The 18,778-nt window shown below is 47.1% G+C and overlaps 1 protein-coding gene across 4 annotated transcripts in view; it reads right to left on the reverse strand.

Moving 5' to 3' along the window:
• bbs7 (Bardet-Biedl syndrome 7) overlaps window positions 1–18,778 on the reverse strand; it is a 67,758-nt gene that overhangs the window by 26,462 nt on the left and 22,518 nt on the right. For all 4 annotated transcript variants that reach the window (XM_067993149.1, XM_067993158.1, XM_067993141.1 and 1 more), the window contains 3 exons: window positions 16,118–16,220; window positions 6,906–7,098; window positions 6,672–6,746 (listed from right to left, as the gene is read on the reverse strand). In XM_067993149.1, coding sequence (XP_067849250.1) covers window positions 6,672–6,746; window positions 6,906–7,098; window positions 16,118–16,220 — 371 coding nt within the window. The remainder of the gene's footprint in view (window positions 1–6,671; window positions 6,747–6,905; window positions 7,099–16,117; window positions 16,221–18,778) is intronic.

An 18,778-nucleotide genomic window follows, 5' to 3' on the forward strand; every position in this document is an offset into this window, starting at 1 on the left:
ACCTCTTTTAGAACCCTCGGATGTAGGCCATCAGGTCCAGGGGATTTGTCGGCTTTTAGTCCTATTAGTTTGTCCAGTACTTTTTCTCTAGTGATAGTACTTGTTTTAATTTCCTCACTCTCATTTACACCTTGGTTCCCCACTATTTTTGGTATGTTTTTTGTGTCTTCTACTGTGAAGACAGATACAAAATATTTGTTTAATGCATCTGCCATTTCCTGATTCTACATTATAATTTCTCCTGTTTCAACCTCTAAGGGACCAACGTTTACTTTTACTATTTTTTTTTTACATACTTGTAGAACTCTTACAATCCATTTTTATATTTCTTGTTACTTTATTTTCATATTCTATTTTCTCCCTTTCTATCAATCTTTTGGTTGTCCTTTGTTGGTTTCTAAAACTCTCCCAATCCCCAGGCTTATTACTCTTATTGACAACATTATAGACCTCTTCTTTCAATCTAATACTCTCCTTAACTTTAGTTAGTCACGGTTGGATCACTTTTCCCGTGGAGTTTTTATTTCTCAATGGAATGTATATTTGTTGAGAATATTGAAATATTTCTTTAAATGTTTGACATTGCTTTTCAACTGTCAAACCCTTTAACTTAATTTCCCAATCTACCTTTGGCAACTCGCCCCTCATACCTATGAAATTGGTTTTATTTAAGTTTAAGACTCTAGTTTCTGACTTAAGGGGCTCGATTTTAGTAGCGGGTTCCCTGTGCGTTATCGGCGGGGTGGGCTCGAAAATGTCAATTTCCATGTGCGGGACCGGATCGCGCCGCGATCCCGGCCACTTCCGGGTCCCGTGCTGACATGCGGGGCTGCGTGCGCGGCCCCCGCTGGTGGGAATCCCGCAGGCAATTAAAGCCAGCGGGATGCCACTTGAGAGTACTTACCTTGCTTGTTGAGGTCATTAAATGAGCTGAATCAGCTGTCATAACAGGAAGTGTGGGATTTTACCTTCAGCTCAGACTGTTTCACACACTGGGGGAAACAGTCTCCCTCCAACCGGATGTGTTGCAGCCAGCAGCCTGTGGCAGCTGCCAAGGTGCACTTCACAGGGGGAGGGGGGGGGAGCCCTCACCCACGCAGGAGGCCACCGCGTCACATAGGGCAACCCCTGCCCTCCACCACCCCCCGCCAAGCCAGAGGACAGACCGACGTGAAACCGCAGCCCCAGTTCGAGGAACCACCTACCTACCCTGCACAACCCCTCAGACCAACACCTGCCAGATGGGTGGTGCGTTGACATCCTCGGAGGACGAACAGCATAACCAGCCCCAGCAGCCTCGCAGTCCACGCCGTCCGCCTCAGCCTCAGCGACGTGGAGCCCCCCAACACAGTGCTGTGGCACACCCACCTGCACAACAGGAGGGAGGGCAACCGCAGAGAGAGATGCGTCGCAGGAGGCACTACCCTCCGCACAGGGTCAACAGACCGAGGCTCAGCTTCATGGACCTCTCCGAGGAGCAGTGCATACGTCGGCTCAGAGTCATTCGTCAGGTAGTTGCCGACATCTGCAGCCTCCTGAACGACGAGCTGCTCCCGGATGGACCAAGCAGCATCTTCTTACCTGTCGCCGTCAAAGTGAACTTCTTCGCATCCGGATCCTTCCAGGGTGCCACCGGGGACATCACCGGGGTCTGTCAGTCGTCTGCACACAAGTGCATAAGGCAGGTCACCGATGGGTTGTTCCGCAGGGCCTCGCACTACATCAACTTCGCCATGGACGAGCGCAGCCAGATGGAGAGGGCGGTTGGATTCCATGCCATGGCTGGCTTCCCACGGGTACAGGGTGTAATCGGCTGCACCCACATCGCAATACGGGCACCTCCGCATGAGCCAGGGCTGTTCATCAACAGGAAGGGGTATCACTCCATGAACGCCCAGCTCATTTGTGACCACCGCCAGAGATTCCTACACGTGTGCGCCAGATACCCCGGCAGCTGCCACAATGCCTTAGTCCTCAGGGAGTCCACCGTCCCGCCCATCTTCCACGCACCCAACGCGGGCAACCGCTGGCTCATCGGCGACAAGGGGCTTCCCCTACACACGTGGCTCATGACGCCTCTGAGGAACCCCATCACCGAGCCGGAGCGTCGGTACAATGACAGCCACACTGCTACCAGGTCTACAATTGAGCAGACCATAGGGCTGCTCAAGATGCGCTTCAGGTGCCTTGATCTTTCTGGGAGAGCGCTCCAATACACACCATTCAGAGTGGCACGAATCATAGTTGTCTGCTGTGCCCTACACAACATGGCCCAACAGAGAGGGGTGCCGCTGGAGGAGGCCCCATCAACACCCGCCACCCACATTGAGGACGGCGATGAGGACGAGGAGGTGGAGGTGGAGGTGGAGGAGGGGGAGGTGTCACAGGATGATGGACGACCCCGACTCACCGGGATGCTCGCCGGGCCAGGGAGGCACTCATATGTCAACGGTTCTCCTAGAGTCAGACAGTGCGAGGCGTTCGCATCTCCTCACCTGCACATGCGAGGGGCCATACCAGCCCCCTCCACTGAAGAGTGTTGCCAGTACTCCTGCACCCACAGCAGTGTGCCCAATGGGCGGCAGCAGGTGTTCGCCGTCATGATGGGCTGCACGGAACGCACCTATTGCACAGGCCGCGGAAGAATGGACGAGAGGTGGCAGGAGTAGTGAGAACGGTAGTGTTTAATATCTACAAGGTGCAATACTATAAACAAAAAGTGTACAAATTAACAGACACCCTGGTGCATTCCCTTTGTGCTTATAACGCCTTTGGAGTTCTTTTCCGGGTACCCCTACGTGGTGCTACCCCTGTGGCTCCAGCAGAGGTAGTGGCAGGTTGCTCGTGTTGTTGCCCTGACCGGGTAGATGCTTTGGGTGGACGGCCCCTGGGTTTCGGTGCCCGTGAGGGCACCTCCACAGACTGCTCCTCCTGCACCTGTGCAGGGGCAGACTCGGCCACCTGGAGAGGAGGCACCATTTCGGGTACTGGTTGAGAGGGGGGCAACGGGTGGGACGTGGGGGCACCTTGAGAAGTGTCCCCGCTTCCATGTCCCCGGTCACCATCATCCCGCTCGTGGCCACGGCCCACATCACCCCTTCCACCCTGCTGGACGACAGTTTGGATTGCATGTGTGAGGCCTTGCAATGCCACCCCTAGTGTATCCGTCAGCCTGTTTATGGCGGCGGAATGTTGCTCACCCTGAATCCGTACAGCCGTTGTCAGGGCCTGCACGGACTCGATGTGGAGCTGTGCGTGACGCTCGAGGGAGGCCAGCCTCTCCCCCACCGCAGACGCTCCCGCACCTACCCGCGACACTATATCGCCGGTACCCTCCTGTGCCTGTGCCACCAATGCCCGCATGCAGGAGTTGGACTCCTCCATCGCCTGCACGATTGTGGACAATGCGCGCGGCACCTCTCCCAGTACCTCGGCAATTAGCTGGTGCCCCTCGACGGCTCTCCTTTTGACTGGTGGCCCCCTGGGTTCAGCATCTGGGTCCGGCTGAGCAGAGCCTGGAGATGAGTGCTCCCACCGACGCGGACCCTCCGCGGCTGCCCCTGCCACCAGGGTCTGCTCATGCTCATACGTGCGCGGTGAATCACCAAGTGCAACCCCAACTAGTTGGCGAGGGGGACCTACCGAGGTGCGTGTCTCTGCGCTGGTGGATGGTTGGCTCATATGTGACGATGCACCCTCAGAGACCAGCATGTCCTCTGAGGAATCGCCCTCCTCACACGAAGCGCTCGCATACGGCCCTGCAAGGGAACAGAGGGCACTATGAGGCATGTGCACAGAGGTCGCGGTGCGCCAGATGGCAGGTGATGATAAGGTCATTCGCGATCATGAGTGTTGAGTGTCAGCTGTCCCTTACCGGCCGATGCTGTAGCGCCAGACTCGCCATCGCCCACCGACAGGCAGTCGTGTTCCGCTCAGTTCGAGCGCCTACACCTCGGCATCCGTGAGCTCGAGCACGTGCGGCGGGCCCCCTCCGGTGCAGTCCCTTTCCCGCGCGTTCTTGTATCTCTTCTCCTGTGAAGGCAAAACACAGATGCGTGAGTACGTACAGATTGCATAGTGAGACGCCTGGAGCATCAGTGTGGGTGGGTTGCGCGTGGGGAGGATGGATGGGAGGATGCGTGTGCCACATGCCCGTCCCATCGCATGGGGTTGGGGCGTGTGGTAGTGTTCCAGTGGGGACAGGGAGGGTGGGTCAGTGCAGGCACGGTGAGGATGGTGAGTGAGTGGCTGTGGAAGCGCTGTGGTGGCTGTGCAGAAGGGGTTGTGGGGTGTTTGGCGTGATGGTCGAGAAGAGTTCTGGGGGGGGTGCGTTAGTGTACTCACCTTGCCGGACCTAGTGAGGTCATTGAATCGCTTGCGGCACTGCTCCCAAGTCCTGCTGGTGTTAGAGCTGCTGCTCACCTCCGCCGCCACCTCTGCCCATGCCCTCCTGGTTACGGTGCCAGGGCACTTCCGTCCGTCCCTGGGGAAGAGCGTGTCCCTCCTCCTCCACACACCTTCCAGGAGGAGCTACAGCGCGCGGTCGGAAAACCGGGGCGCAGCCTTACCCCTGGGTTGCGCCATGGTCTGCTTCCTGATGCTAGATGCAGGGGGGGGCTCTGTGGGACTGCCCCTTTAAGTGGAGCTCCACCATCGCACTGGCGTCAATGCGCATGCGCAGGCGGCCGGCGCACAGCTGGGGTGCGGCGAACCCGGAAGCACGGCTTAATTGAATCAATTATCCCGCGATCGCGCGGGGGGCGCACTCAATTAACCGTCCGCGTTTTCCACGCTCCCGGAGGACCACCCGCCGGGAACCCGCAGGCCTGCTAAAATCGGGCCCAAGGACTTTACTTTCAAACTCAATGTGAAATTCTATCATATTATGATCACTCTTCCCCAGAGGCTCTTTTACTGTGAGATTACTAATCAACCCTATCTCATTACATAATACAAGATCTAAAATAGCCTGTTCCCTTGGTTGGTTCCATGAATCAATTTCTTTTCTATAGTTAGTTCTACCAATTGTTCCATATCCTCCTGTAGTAAACCTACATTCTCACTTCCCCCATCATCTGTGAAAACCACTGCAAAATATTTATTTAACAGGGCTGAAAATCTGTGTCCCTTCTGGCAGAACATTGGCAGAAGTGTCGCAAATTAGGCCATGACCCAGATATGCTGGGTCCAACCCTTCACCCACAATTAGGACAGCAGCACAGCTGGGGGATGGGACTCCTAGACTGGGAGTTTCCTCATTCCCAGCCTACTGAAAGAGCGTCAGACCAGTACACAGAGTAAAAGCAGGTGTACTGACCTGCAATCAGGTGGAAGTGGGGCTCATCTAGGGATCCAGGTCTGGCTCATGACCTGGACCCCCAAAAAATGTTGCCTTTATATTTTGGTCCCATTGTAAAGGTGGTTGCATCCCTAATGGCATTGCTGCCTGCCAGGATTATTTAAATTAATCTCCTCTGATCTCACATACATTGGGTGCCAATATCTCCGCCATACCTTCATCCTTCACAATTAGACTTCCTCCTTCATCCCTGAGCAGTCCTATCCTCCCTTTAGCTATTCTTTTACATACCTATAAATACCCTTAGTATTTGCTTCTGCATTATCTGGTACTCTTTTTTCATATTCTCTTTCAGCCTTTCTAATCTCACTTTTCAACTCCCCAGTAAACTTTCTATATTCCTCATGATTTTTATCAGTATTGTTAGCCCTAATTTTATCATATGCCTCCTATTAAGTTTCAGTTTAGTTTTAATCTCTCTACTTATTCATGGAACTTTATTCTTTGATGCACCCCCTTTTTGCCTTATAGGAATATTTATTTTCTGTTCTATCCATCTCATATTTAAAGATTTCCCACAGCTGATGCAACAAATGTTTGCTAGTTTTTATGCCTGGTTAAGATCTTTTACCTCTTTACCTTGCTGAACTTTCCCTTTTGCCAATCCAGCACCCTTATTGTCAATATCTTTTCCTACTCTTACATTGAACTTGACTACATTGTGTGTGCTAGTTCCCAATTGCTCTCCTAATGTCACATTAGTTATTTGCCCCATGTCAAAACCCAAAACTAAAATCAACCAATGATTTATAAATTTTCAGTTTCAGATATAATCACTAAGTTCCACAGCAACAGTAATTGATTAAAGTGAACATTTCTGGGCAGGGAAGAAAGAATGATTTAAATGTAAAGTACTCCATATATACCAGCAATTAAGATCTTTCCTAAAATGATAGGAGAAATGTGACTTTGGATTGATTCATCACATCCTTGCAGAGATGCAGCAGTAATCTCTGTAGAATCAGCAGCAGTCAACATCTTTCCTGGATGCTGAAACCTATCAGTCAGCAAATTATGAAATTCAGCACCAGCCACATAATGCTGTGTACTGAGCCAAATTCATTATTGGCTCAGGAATTGGATTTGGGATTAAAAAAATGTGCAATCTACCACTCAGTTTTTAAAAGTCCCAATTTTTGGCAGCAACTGCCACAAAATACAGAGTGAAATATATGGCATGTAGCCAGGAACTAAACATGACCACATTTCAATGCAAATAAGAAAACAAACTCTGAGTGCTCTAATTTACTATCACCATCAAATAACATTTTTAAAAATAGTAATGTTTCAATAAATCATATTTACTTCTTACCTCCGCATCATACCCACTGAAGCTGACCACTGCTGAATTTTTGTCCACATCCAGTAGATCTATCGGCACATCACTCTGCGCACAGAAACAAATAAATAGGGCAAAACTATCAAGCTCAGTGTCCGAAAATCAAAATGAATTTTAGCTTTGGAACAATTACACTTAAATGAATACAGAAGCAAAAATGTCCATCAGATTTTTCTCTGCCCTAAAGATTTTCAAAGCTGCTCTTACCTGGAGCAGCACATTGTCAATAGCTGTCCGTACTTCCAGGGTGAGACTGTAGCTTGCGTCATCACGATTCAGAGTAAACTTATCATTCACACTAAACACTGGCACTGCTGAAACTGCACCACTTGACTGTGCTGACTGCTGGTACTTCTCACGCTCTTGCAACACCTTCATCTGTAACTGGTCCAACTCTACCCTAATGAAGAAGAGAATCCTAGTTAACTTCATACATCATTGGCAAGGAAGGGGGTATGGAGCAATGAACACTTTTACTGATAGTTACAACAGAATTTGTTATCTGACCATCAGAGTTACAAATGCTCCACTTTACTAGCTACCGTCTGTCTCTAAAAGTATGCTGTACTTGAGACAACAACGTCACAGCAGTCAAACAAAAGCCAGAAAGGCAGCTCGAGGCATGAAGATCGTCCACATCGCTAAGCACTGGAGCAGGACTATTGTCTGGTTCTAGAACACAAGGAAGAACAAAATGCCACTGTGCAAAGCGTAGTCTCACTGACTTTAAAGAGACCCCAGCTGTTATGTGAATAACCAACCATGCACATTTCAGTGACATAGAAAGAGAACCTCCAGAGCTCAGTGATTTGCAATAAGTCAGAAAATTACCTTTGTACGGTTAAGAAAAAAAAAATCAGTTCTACAAATAAAAATCCCATTTTGCAGTGTTCCTGAAAGGAAAGTATGAAGAGTTTTAAATGAACCAGTGGATCACTGCATGTGCAGATGAAGTGCAGAGATCAGGGGGGTAATTTTAAACCCTAAGAACGGGTGAGCAGGTAGTAAAAATTGTTGAAACCTTCAACGGTACCGCATCTCATCTCCAAGGCATCCACTTCCGGTTTAACCCAGGCACATTAGGATCACGCAACAGAAGCCCTGATCCCGCAAATAGCCGGCAGGCTGATAGTTAAGGGGGCATTGTACCTCATTGCAATAGTTGAGGTACTTAATTTTTTGTGTATTTGAAATGTAAAACAAACACCTGTTCCAGTTTCCCATCGCTTCTGATCCCACCCCCCCCAACCCCCAACCCCCTCCCCTGGTGGTGGATCCCCCTGCCTCTCTTTTCCCCCCCCACACCCCGATCTTCTCCAAGGCTCAACCGATGTCGTCCATGTCCCCCACCCCTCAGGATTTGTTCCATAGCCCACGATCTATCTCTCCCTCCTCTCCAATTTGCAGCTCTTTTCCCTCCCGACAGGCAGCCAGTGGGTCAATCTGGCTGCCTGGCGTGTGCAATCGCAGAAGCACAAATACTTACCTTCAATTTAGTCGCGATCGCAGAATGCAACTTGACTTCCGGGTTTCCCAAGTGAATATCTAGCCACGCGCTGGGCTCCCGGCTCCGAGCTAAAACCATGCCTCAGATTTCCAACTAGAACATTCCAAAGCAGTTCCAGCATGGCTAATGCCAGAAGTGCATTCTGCAAATCAATCTGAGCAGAGAAAGCTAAGACAAGATTTAATAGAGGTTTCCAAAATTATAAAGCGTTTTGATAGAGTGAATAGGGAACATAAGAAATAGGAGCAGGAGTAGACCTTACGGCCCCTCAAGCCTGCTCCGTCATTCAGTAAGATCACGGCTGATCTTCAACTCCACTTTCCTGCCCGATCTCCATATCCCTTGATTCTCTTAGAGTCCAAAAATCTAAATCGGTCTTATCTTTGAATCTATTCAACGACTGAACATCCACAGCCCTCTGGGGTAGAGAATTCCAAAGATTCACAACCCTCTGAGTGAAGAAATGTCTCCTCATCTCAGTCCTAAATGCCGACCCCTTAGCCTGAGACTATGTCCCCTAGTTCCAGACTCTCCAGCCAGGGGAAACAACCTCTCAGCAGCTACCCCGTCAAGCCCTCTCAGAATCTTATATGTTGCAATGAGATCACCTCTCATCCTTCTAAACTCCAGAGAGTATAGTCCCATTCTACTCAATCTCTCCTCATAGGACAACCCTCTCACCCTAGAAATTAATTTAGTGCACCACCTCTAATCCAAGTATATCCTTCCTTAGGTAAGGAGACCAAAACTGTACACAGTACTCTAGGTGTGGTCTCACCAAAGCCCTGTACAACTGCAGCAAGACTTCCTTACTGTTGTACTCTAACCCCCTTGCAATAAAGGCCAACATACCATTTGCCCTCCTAATTGCTTGCTGTACCTGCATGTTAACTTTCTGTGTTTTGTGTACAAGGACACCCAAATCCCTCTGAACACCAACACTTTAATAGTTTTTCACCATTTAAAAAAAAAATTCTGTTTTTCTATTCTTCCTACCAAAGTGAATAACCTCACATTTCCCCACATTATACTCCAGCTGCCACCTTTTGGCCCACTTACTTAACCTGTCTATATCCCTTTGCAGACTCTTTGCGTCACAGCTTACTTTTCCACCTAGCTTTGTATCGTCAGCAAACTTGGATACATTACACACGGTCCCTTCATCCAAGTCATTAATATAGATTGTAAATAATTGAGGCCCAAGCACTGATCCTTGCGGCACCCCACTAGTACACAACAGTCTGCCAACCTAAAAATGACCCGTTTATTCCTAATCTCTGTTTTCTGTCCGTTAACCATCCTCAATCCATGCAAATATATCACCCCCAACCCCATGAGGCCTTATCTGTTTAACAACCTTTTATGTGGCACCTTATCGAATGCCTTTTCAAAATCCAAATATACTACATCCACTGGATCCCCTTTATCTGCCCTGCTAGTTACATCCTCAAAAAACTCTTATAGATGTCAAACACGATTTCCCTTTCATAAAACCATGTTGACTCTGCCTAATCATATTATGGTTTTCTAAGTGCCGTTACCACATCCTTAATAATAGATTACAGCATTTTCCTGACGACCGATGTCAGGCTAACTGGTCGTAGTTCCCCGTTTTCTCTCTCCCTCCTTTCTTGAATAGCAGTGGTACATTTGCTACCTTCCAATCTACTGGGACCACTTTAGAATCTAGGGAATTTTGGAAGATCACAACCAATGCATCCATTATCTCTGCAGCCACCTCTTATAGAACCCTAGGACGCAGGTCATCAGGTCCAGGGGATTTGTTGGCTTTTAGTCTCATTAATTTCTCCAGTACTTTTTCTTTACTAATATTAATTACTTTATGTTCCTCACTCTCATTAGACCCTTGGTTCCCCACTATTTTTGTACTACTTCTTCTGGTTGGGGAGTCAGTGACAAGGGGCTATCAATTTAAAATTGTCACATAGGAAGAGAAGAGAGGTTAGGACAAATTTCTTTACACAGTGGGCTGTTGGAACATGGAATTCTTTGCCAAATGGAGTGGCTGAGGCAGAGACCATTGCATCTTTTAAGGAATAACTGGGTAAATGTTTGAAGCAGAGGAAGGTACAGGGCTATGGGATTTGGTTTGGACTGTTATAGTAAGGAGCCGGCACAGATACGATGGGCTGAATGGCCACCTATGCTATAAAATTCTACTGTTTTACTTGTACCTCGTGAGGTGGTATAAATCAGCAATACTGTACTGATACTTTAAAGTCAAAGACATTCCTCCAGTTCTACATTGGCTGGATAACAGGTTCTATAGCACTAAATCTGTTTTACAAAAATGTCATTTCAATTCCAATTTCCTAAATTAAAATTCAATTTCAATTATGAAAAACCACTACTATAGAAACCAGGGTGCAACAGTGTTGCAAGATGCTGGTTTACAGCTCGAAAGCCCCATACATTGAGTATCTAATTTCAGAACTGTTGCAAAAGGAAATTCTGTCACAAGGTATGAGCAAACAATCAGCAGCCAAGTGACACCAGGGCTACTTTAAGGCATATCCAAGTGGGCAAGATCAAGAGCAGCATTTGCAGAAGCTTTGGAGCAAACACCTGGCTGTCTTTTTAGCCTGGGAATGGTGCATGAGCACCTAAAATGGAATGGGGTAGAAGAGGGAAACAAAGTGCGGATATTACACAGTGTGCTGAGAGTTCGGTACGTGTGGGAGTTAGGTGAAGTGGGGGAAGGAGGTGCTGCTTTGCCTTGCTTTTCCTGCAGAGCGGTAGTGGACCTGAGAGCGGTGAGCGGCGGGAGAGAGCGAGACCAGAGCGGGGATAAAAACAGCGCGGAGAGAGCGAGACCAGAGCTTACTCTGAGAGCGAGACTCTGAGACCAGCGGCAGTTCGGGGAGACGTCACCAGTCAGAAAGTGACGCGGCACAGGGGAGGCAGCTGATTGGTGAGTAGGTTCAGGTGAGTATTTCTACCATTTTACTGTAAGTAAAGTAATAAGAAAGGGAAGATCTGCAGGTTTTATAGCAGATAGTGTTTTTTTTTAGTGAACCTAGGTCCCGAGTATAGTTAACATTTTCTAATTTCAACGTAATTTAAAAGGGGTAACTCAGCTAAGGCAAGTCATGGCAGCAGACCTCGCACCCGTGATATGCTCCTCCTGCAAGATGTGGGAAGTCATGGACACTACCAGTGTCCCTGCCGACCATGTGTGCGGGAAGTGTGTCCACCTGCAGCTACTGACCGATCGTATCTCGGAGCTGGAGCTGCGGGTGGACTCACTGTGGAGCATCCGCGATGCAGAGAAACTCGTGGATAGCACGTTTAGCGAGTTGGTCACACCGCAGGTAAAGGGTATACAGGCAGGAAGTGAATGGGTGACCACCAGGAAGAGTAAGAGATGCAGGCAGGTAGTGCAGGGGTCCCCTGTGGCCATCCCCCTCTCAAACAGATATGCCACTTTGGATGCTGTTGGGGGGGATGACTTATCAGGGGAAGGCAGCAGCAGCCAACTTCCTGGCACCACGGGTAGCTCTGCTGCACAGGCTGGGAGGAAAAAGAGTGGCAGAGCTATAGTGATAGGGGACTCAATTGTAAGGGGAATAGACAGGCGTTTCTGCGGCCGCAACCGAGACTCCAGGATGGTGTGTTGCCTCCCTGGTGCAAGGATCAAGGATGTCTCGGAGCGGCTACAGAACATTTTGGAGGGGGAGGGCGAACAGCCAGCTGTCGTGGTGCACATAGGCACCAACGATATAGGTAAAAAAGGGGATGAGGTCCTAAAAGCAGAATATAGGGAGTTAGGAGGTAAATTAAAAAATAGGACCTCAAAGGTAGTAATCTCAGGATTGCTGCCAGTGCCACGTGCTAGTCAGAGTAGAAATAGGAGGATATTTCAAATGAATACGTGGCTAGAGGAATGGTGCAAGGGGGAGGGATTCAAATTCCTGGGACACTGGAAACGGTTCTGGGGGAGGTGGGACCAGTACAAACCGGACGGTCTGCACCTGGGCAGGGCCGGGACCGCTGTCCTAGGAGGAGTGTTTGCTAGTGCTGTTGGGGAGGGTTTAAACTAAAGTGGCAGGGGGTTGGGAACCTGAGCAGGGAGAGAGAGGAAAGCGTAACAGGAAGGGACAGAAGGTATGGAGTAATAGGTAAAGTGTTAAAAAAGGAAAAAGCAGGAACTAAGCGTCACAAAACAGATTTGAAAGTTCTTTATCTGAATGCACGTAGCATTCGTAATAAAATGGACGAGTTAACGGCACAAATAACTACGTATGGGTATGATCTTGTGGCCATTACAGAAACATGGCTGCAGGGTGACAACGACTGGGAATTAAATATGCCAGGGTATTTAACAATCAGGAAGGACAGGCAGGAAGGAAGGGGAGGTGGGGTGGCTATGTTAATAAAGGAAGGAATCACTGTAATACAGAGAAATGATATTGGGACAAAGCATCAAGATAATGAAACAGTTTGGGTGGAGATAAGGAATAATAAGGGAAAAAAAACATTAGTGGGCGTAGTATATAGGCCTCCTAATAGTTGCAACTCTGCTGGAAGAAGTATTAATCAGGAAGTAGTCGGGGCATGTAATAAGGGAACAGCCATAATTATGGGGGATTTTAATTATCATATTAACTGGACAAATCAAATTGGGCAGAGCAGCCTTGAGGACGAGTTCATTGAGTGCATCAGGGATGGATTTCTTGAGCAGTATGTAACTGATCCTACAAGGGGGCAGGCAACCTTGGACCTGGTCCTGTGTAATGAGTCAGGATTAATTAATAATGTCCTAGTTAAGGATCCCCTTGGAACGAGCGACCACAACATGGTTGAATTCCATATCCAATTAGAGGGTGAGAAGGTTGATTCTCAAACAAGCGTACTGAGCTTGAATAAAGGAGACTATGATGGTATGAGAGCGGAATTGATTAAAGTGGACTGGGAAAATAGATTAAAGGGTAAGACGGTACATGAGCAGTGGTGTTCATTTAGGGAGTTATTTTACAACTTTCAAAATAAATATATTCCACTGAGGAAAAAAGGGTGTAAAAGAAATGACAGCCACCCGTGGCTAAGTAAAGAAATCAAGGATAGTATCCGACTAAAAACAAGGACATATAAGGTAGCCAAACTTAGTGGGAGGATAGAAGATTGGGAATTCTTCAAAAGACAGCAAAAAGTAACTAAAGGATTGATTAAGAAAGGGAAGTTAGATTATGAAAAGAAATTAGCAAAAAATATAAAAACAGATAGCAAGAGTTTCTATAGTTATATAAAAAGAAAAAGGGTGGCTAAGGCAAACATAGGTCCCTTAGAGGATGAGACCGGGAAATTAATGGTGGGAAACATGGAGATGGCAAAAATGCTGAACAAATATTTTGTTTCAGTCTTTACAGTAGAGGACACTAAGAATATCCCAACACTGGACAAACAGGGGACTCTCGGGGGGGAGGAGCTAAATACGATTAAAATCACTCAGGAGATGGTACTCAGTAAAATAATGGGACTCAAGGCGGATAAATCCCCTGGACCTGATGGCTTCCATCCTAGGGTCTTGAGGGAAGTGGCAGTAGGGATTGTGGATGCTTTGGTGATAGTTTTCCAAAATTCCCTGGACTCAGGAGAGGTCCCGGCAGATTGGAAAACTGCTAATGTAACACCGTTATTTAAAAAGGGTAGTAGGCAGAAGGCTGGAAATTATAGGCCAGTTAGCTTAACATCTGTGGTGGGTAAAATTTTGGAGTCTATTATTAAGGAGACAGTAACGGAACATTTAGATAAGCATAATTTAATAGGACAAAGTCAGCATGGCTTTATGAAGGGGAAGTCATGTCTGACAAATTTGCTTGAGTTCTTCGAGGATATAACGTATAGGGTGGATAAAGGGGAACCAGTGGACGTAGTGTATTTAGACTTCCAGAAGGCATTCGACAAGGTGCCACATAAAAGATTATTACTTAAGATAAAAAATCACGGGATTGGGGGTAATATTCTGGCATGGGTGGAGGATTGGTTATCAAACAGGAAGCAGAGAGTTGGGATAAATGGTTCATTTTCGGACTGGCAACCAGTAACCAGTGGTGTTCCACAGGGGTCGGTGCTGGGTCCCCAACTCTTTACAATCTATATTAACGATTTGGAGGAGGGGACCGAGTGCAACATATCAAAATTTGCAGATGATACAAAGATGGGAGGGAAAGTAGAGAGTGAGGAGGACATAAAAAACCTGCAAGGGGATATAGACAGGCTGGGTGAGTGGGCGGAGATTTGGCAGATGCAATATAATATTGGAAAATGTGAGGTTATGCACTTTGGCAGGAAAAATCAGAGAGCAAGTTATTTTCTTAATGGCGAGAGACTGGAAAGTAGTGCAGTACAAAGGGATCTGGGGGTCCTAGTGCAAGAAAATCAAAAAGTTGGGATGCAGGTGCAGCAGGTGATCAAGAAAGCCAACGGAATGTTGGCTTTTATTGCTAGGGGGATAGAATATAAAAACAAGGAGGTATTGCTGCAGTTATATAAGGTATTGGTGAGACCGCACCTGGAATACTGCATACAGTTTTGGTCTCCATACTTAAGAAAAGACATATTTGCTCTCGAGGCAGTACAAAGAAGGTTCACTCGGTTAATCCCGGGGATGAGGGGGTGGACATATGAGGAGAGGTTGAGTAGATTGGGACTCTACTCATTGGAGTTCAGAAGAATGAGAGGCGATCTTATTGAAACATACAAGATTGTGAAGGGTCTTGATCGGGTGGATGCAGTAAGGATGTTCCCAAAGATGGGTGAAACTAGAACTAGGGGGCATAATCTTAGAATAAGGGGCTGCTCTTTCAAAACTGAGATGAGGAGAAACTTCTTCACTCAGAGGGTGGTAGGTCTGTGGAATTTGCTGCCCCAGGAAGCTGTGGAAGCTACATCATTAGATAAATTTAAAACAGAAATAGACAGTTTCCTAGAAGTAAAGGGAATTAGGGGTTATGGGGAGCGGGCAGGAAATTGGACATGAAGCTGAGTTCGGATCGGTCAATGCCCTGTGGGTGGCGGAGAGGGCCCAGGGGCTATGTGGCCGGGTCCTGCTCCGACTTCTTGTGTTCTTTAGATTTGTGGTTGGGATCAGATCAGCCATGATCTTATTGAATGGCGGAGCAGGCTCGAGGGGCCGATTGGCCTACTCCTGCTCCAATTTCTTATGTTCTTATGTTCTTATGTTCTTAAAGTCAGACATGGTTCCCATTCTTGTCACAACCCATTGATTCCTGTTGAAAAATGCATGCATGTGGGTATCAAGTAAGGAAAAGATCAGGCTCAGCAGCCAAGAATTCCCCTGGTTAAATAGCATGCTGGTACAAAATGTTCAGGCTCACACAAAGAATGGTCAGTTGGGCAAGGTGCCAGAGAGCTGCGAGCACCTGTGGAACTGTAAGCCAGCAAAAAGCAGTGCAGAAGAGGAGAAAATTGGCAAGATATTTTAAAGAAATTTGTTGAGCTATTTCACTTATACAGAGAACCTGAAATTTCAGTGTATTGGGTGGAATAAACCACTCATGTCAAGAACTATAAGGGTAATTTGTACATGGCTCTGCTGCAGATGAGGAGTCTTGCTCAATGGGACTCAGACTGGAAAATCGGTCATGGGGGTGAGTACACCAGATTCCCTCCACTCCTGGTTGTTTGTATGCTGACTTCCGCACTCAATTCAGATTGTGTGCCTGTCAAGCGAGAAGCTGCGTTAGGAGCAGAGCCTTGTAAAACTTATCCTATAATGTTGCATTATAAGAAAAATTTACTGTGTTAAGTTTCATCTGTGTAGATTTGACTTATAATCTTTATGCTTTTAACATACTGAATGCATTTTAAATATTCTTTATACTATCGACAAAAGGAGGCCATCTGTAAAAATCACACTAGTATTTCAGACCTGAGATTCATGACTTTATTCTGCATCTCCTGGTTTATCTTCACATCGTCATAAGGCCCTGCCTCTCTCTGAACAGGCTCCGTTGTTAGACCCATCACCCATCCTATGAACCAATCATACAAATGGAAAATAATATCAACACAACAGACATCAGCTATTCTTAAAACACCAATCCTGGCGTAAACATCCACAATTCATTTTACAAGCAAGACAGTGAGAAGAAAGGCTAACTCGGGCTCAGATTCTTCCAACATAAATCAGCCACTGGGAAGAGTTCTAGGTTTCAGTTCAAAATATGAAATCAGTCATTTTTGTAAGCCAGCAAATGTAAACAGCAGCTAGTTCCTACAGTACTGCAGCCACTACATTTATTTTAAAACACTGCAGACTTCAACAGACAATGTAAACAGGTGTGTTAGGTAGGTCTATTTTTTCCATCGATTTCACCATTTAATTTGATCTAATAAAGACATACTGATACACAGAACAGTTATAAAAAAGGAATTCTTCTAAGGCAGGTATCACGCAATACTTCAGAATGAATTCAGATACGGTTTTAGGTGGGGCACAAATGCACACCCCCAAAAAACATAGGAGGCATCTGTTCAGCTGCATCTCTCCCTTCACCTTGCCCACAAAGCTTCTCCTAAGGTCCCCCCCTGCCCTAGCCCTAAACCAGCAACTTTTTCTAGTTTATCTCCCCTCTGAGATCATCTTGTCCAGGAGACCCACCTCCTGCTCTCGCGACCCTATTCCACTAAACTGCTGGCCCCCATGCTAGCTGATATTGTAAACGTTTCCCGCTCCCCGAGGAGAGGGAACTGTCCCCCTCCGTTTCAAATCTGCTTTCATCAACCCCCTCAAAAAAACCCACCCTCAACTCCTGTCCTTGCAAACCACCGCCACATTGCCAACCTCCCTTTCCTCTTCAGAGTCTTTGAACATGTTGTCGCCTCCCAAATCTGTGCCCACCTTTCCCGCAACTCCATGTTTGAACATCTCCAATCCGGTTTCCGTCCCTGCCACAGTATTGAAAAGGCCCTTATCAAAGTCATAAATTACTCTGATTGTGGTGCACTAACCCGCCTCATCCTTCTCGACCTGTCTGAAGCCTTTGACAAGGTTTCGCACACCATCCTCCTCCAACAACTCTCCTCCATTGTCGAACTGAGTGGGACGGCCCTCGTTGGGTTCCATTCTTACTTATTCAATCATAGTCACAGAATCGCCTGCAATGGCTTCTCTTCCCACCCTACAGCATTACTTCTGGAATCCCACAAGAATTTATCCTTGGCCCACTCCTATTTCTCATCTATGTGCTGCCCATCGGCGACATCATCTGAAGACAGGTTCCACATGTACGCTGACAACACCTGGCTCTACCTCACCACCGTCTCTCTCAATCCCTCCACTGCCTCTGTGTTGTCAGACATCCAGTCCTGCATGAGCCAAAACATCCTACAGTTAAACATTGGGAAGATTGAAGCCATTGTCTTCGACCCCCGTCACAAACTCTATTCCCTAGCCACCAATTCCACATACCTCTGGGCATCGTCTCAAGCTGATCCAGCCTGTTTGCAACCTCGGTGTCCTATGTAATCCTGAGCTGAACTTATGACCCCATATCCTCGCTATCATAAAGACCGCCTACTTCCACCTAACATCACCCGTCTCCACCCATGCAGCAGTCCATCCGCTGCTGAAACCCTCATCTATGTTTTTGTTACCTCCAGACCGGACCATTCTAATGCTCTCCTGGCCAGCATCGTTTCTTCCACCCCCCATAAATTTGGGTCATCCAAAACTCTGCTGCCCATATCCTAACATGCACCAAGTCCCATTCAGGCTTGACCCCTGCGCCTCACTGCCCTACATTGGCTTCTGGTCCACCAACGGCTCAATTCTAAAATTATCATCCTCCTGTTGAAATCCCTCAATGGCCCTGCCCTCCAATTTCTGTAACCTCCTCCAGCCCTACAACACTCCGAGAACTCTGCATCCTCCAACTCTGGCCCCTTGTGCATCGCCCACTTCCTTCGCCCCACCATTGGCGGCTGTGCCTTCAGCTGTCTAGGCCCTAAGCTCTGGAATTCTTCCCTAAACCTCTCCACTTCTCTCCTCCTTTAAGATGCTCCTAAAACCTAGTTCTTTGACCAAACTAATAGTCACCTCGCCTTCCTTAGCTCGGTGTCAATTTTTGTCTGATTACACTCCTATGAATCGCCCTGGGACGTTTTACTACATTAAAGGGACTACAAAAATGCAAGTTGTTGCCGTTTTTTCTTCATTTAAAATGTTTTAATATATTTTGGAATTAATTTTTGTGCTCAACAAAATGTCAGATATTCATTACTGTGATTCTAACACAATAGCCTTTCTAATTATGGTGTAAGTGAACTTGCCAGTTTAATTTCCATTATTGCCACAGTCCCCGCCAATTGGAACTAAGATGAATCTGCCCAAGCTCACTTCACATAAGACCTGTACAGCTAAAAAAAAAGATAAACTTATTCCTCAATTTCCTTTCCTGTAGGCAGTGAGTCATCTGAAGGTGCAGTTCTATGAAAGAAGACAACCCTCCGGCACCTTATCCTGGCCATTCTTCATGTGTTAACCTAGTCAGAGTATCAGCAGGCTATTTGACCACTGGGGGCATCATAG

The sequence above is a fragment of the Heptranchias perlo genome, chromosome 1, assembly GCF_035084215.1.
Source record: "Heptranchias perlo isolate sHepPer1 chromosome 1, sHepPer1.hap1, whole genome shotgun sequence".
In the NCBI taxonomy this organism is placed as follows: domain Eukaryota; kingdom Metazoa; phylum Chordata; class Chondrichthyes; order Hexanchiformes; family Hexanchidae; genus Heptranchias; species Heptranchias perlo.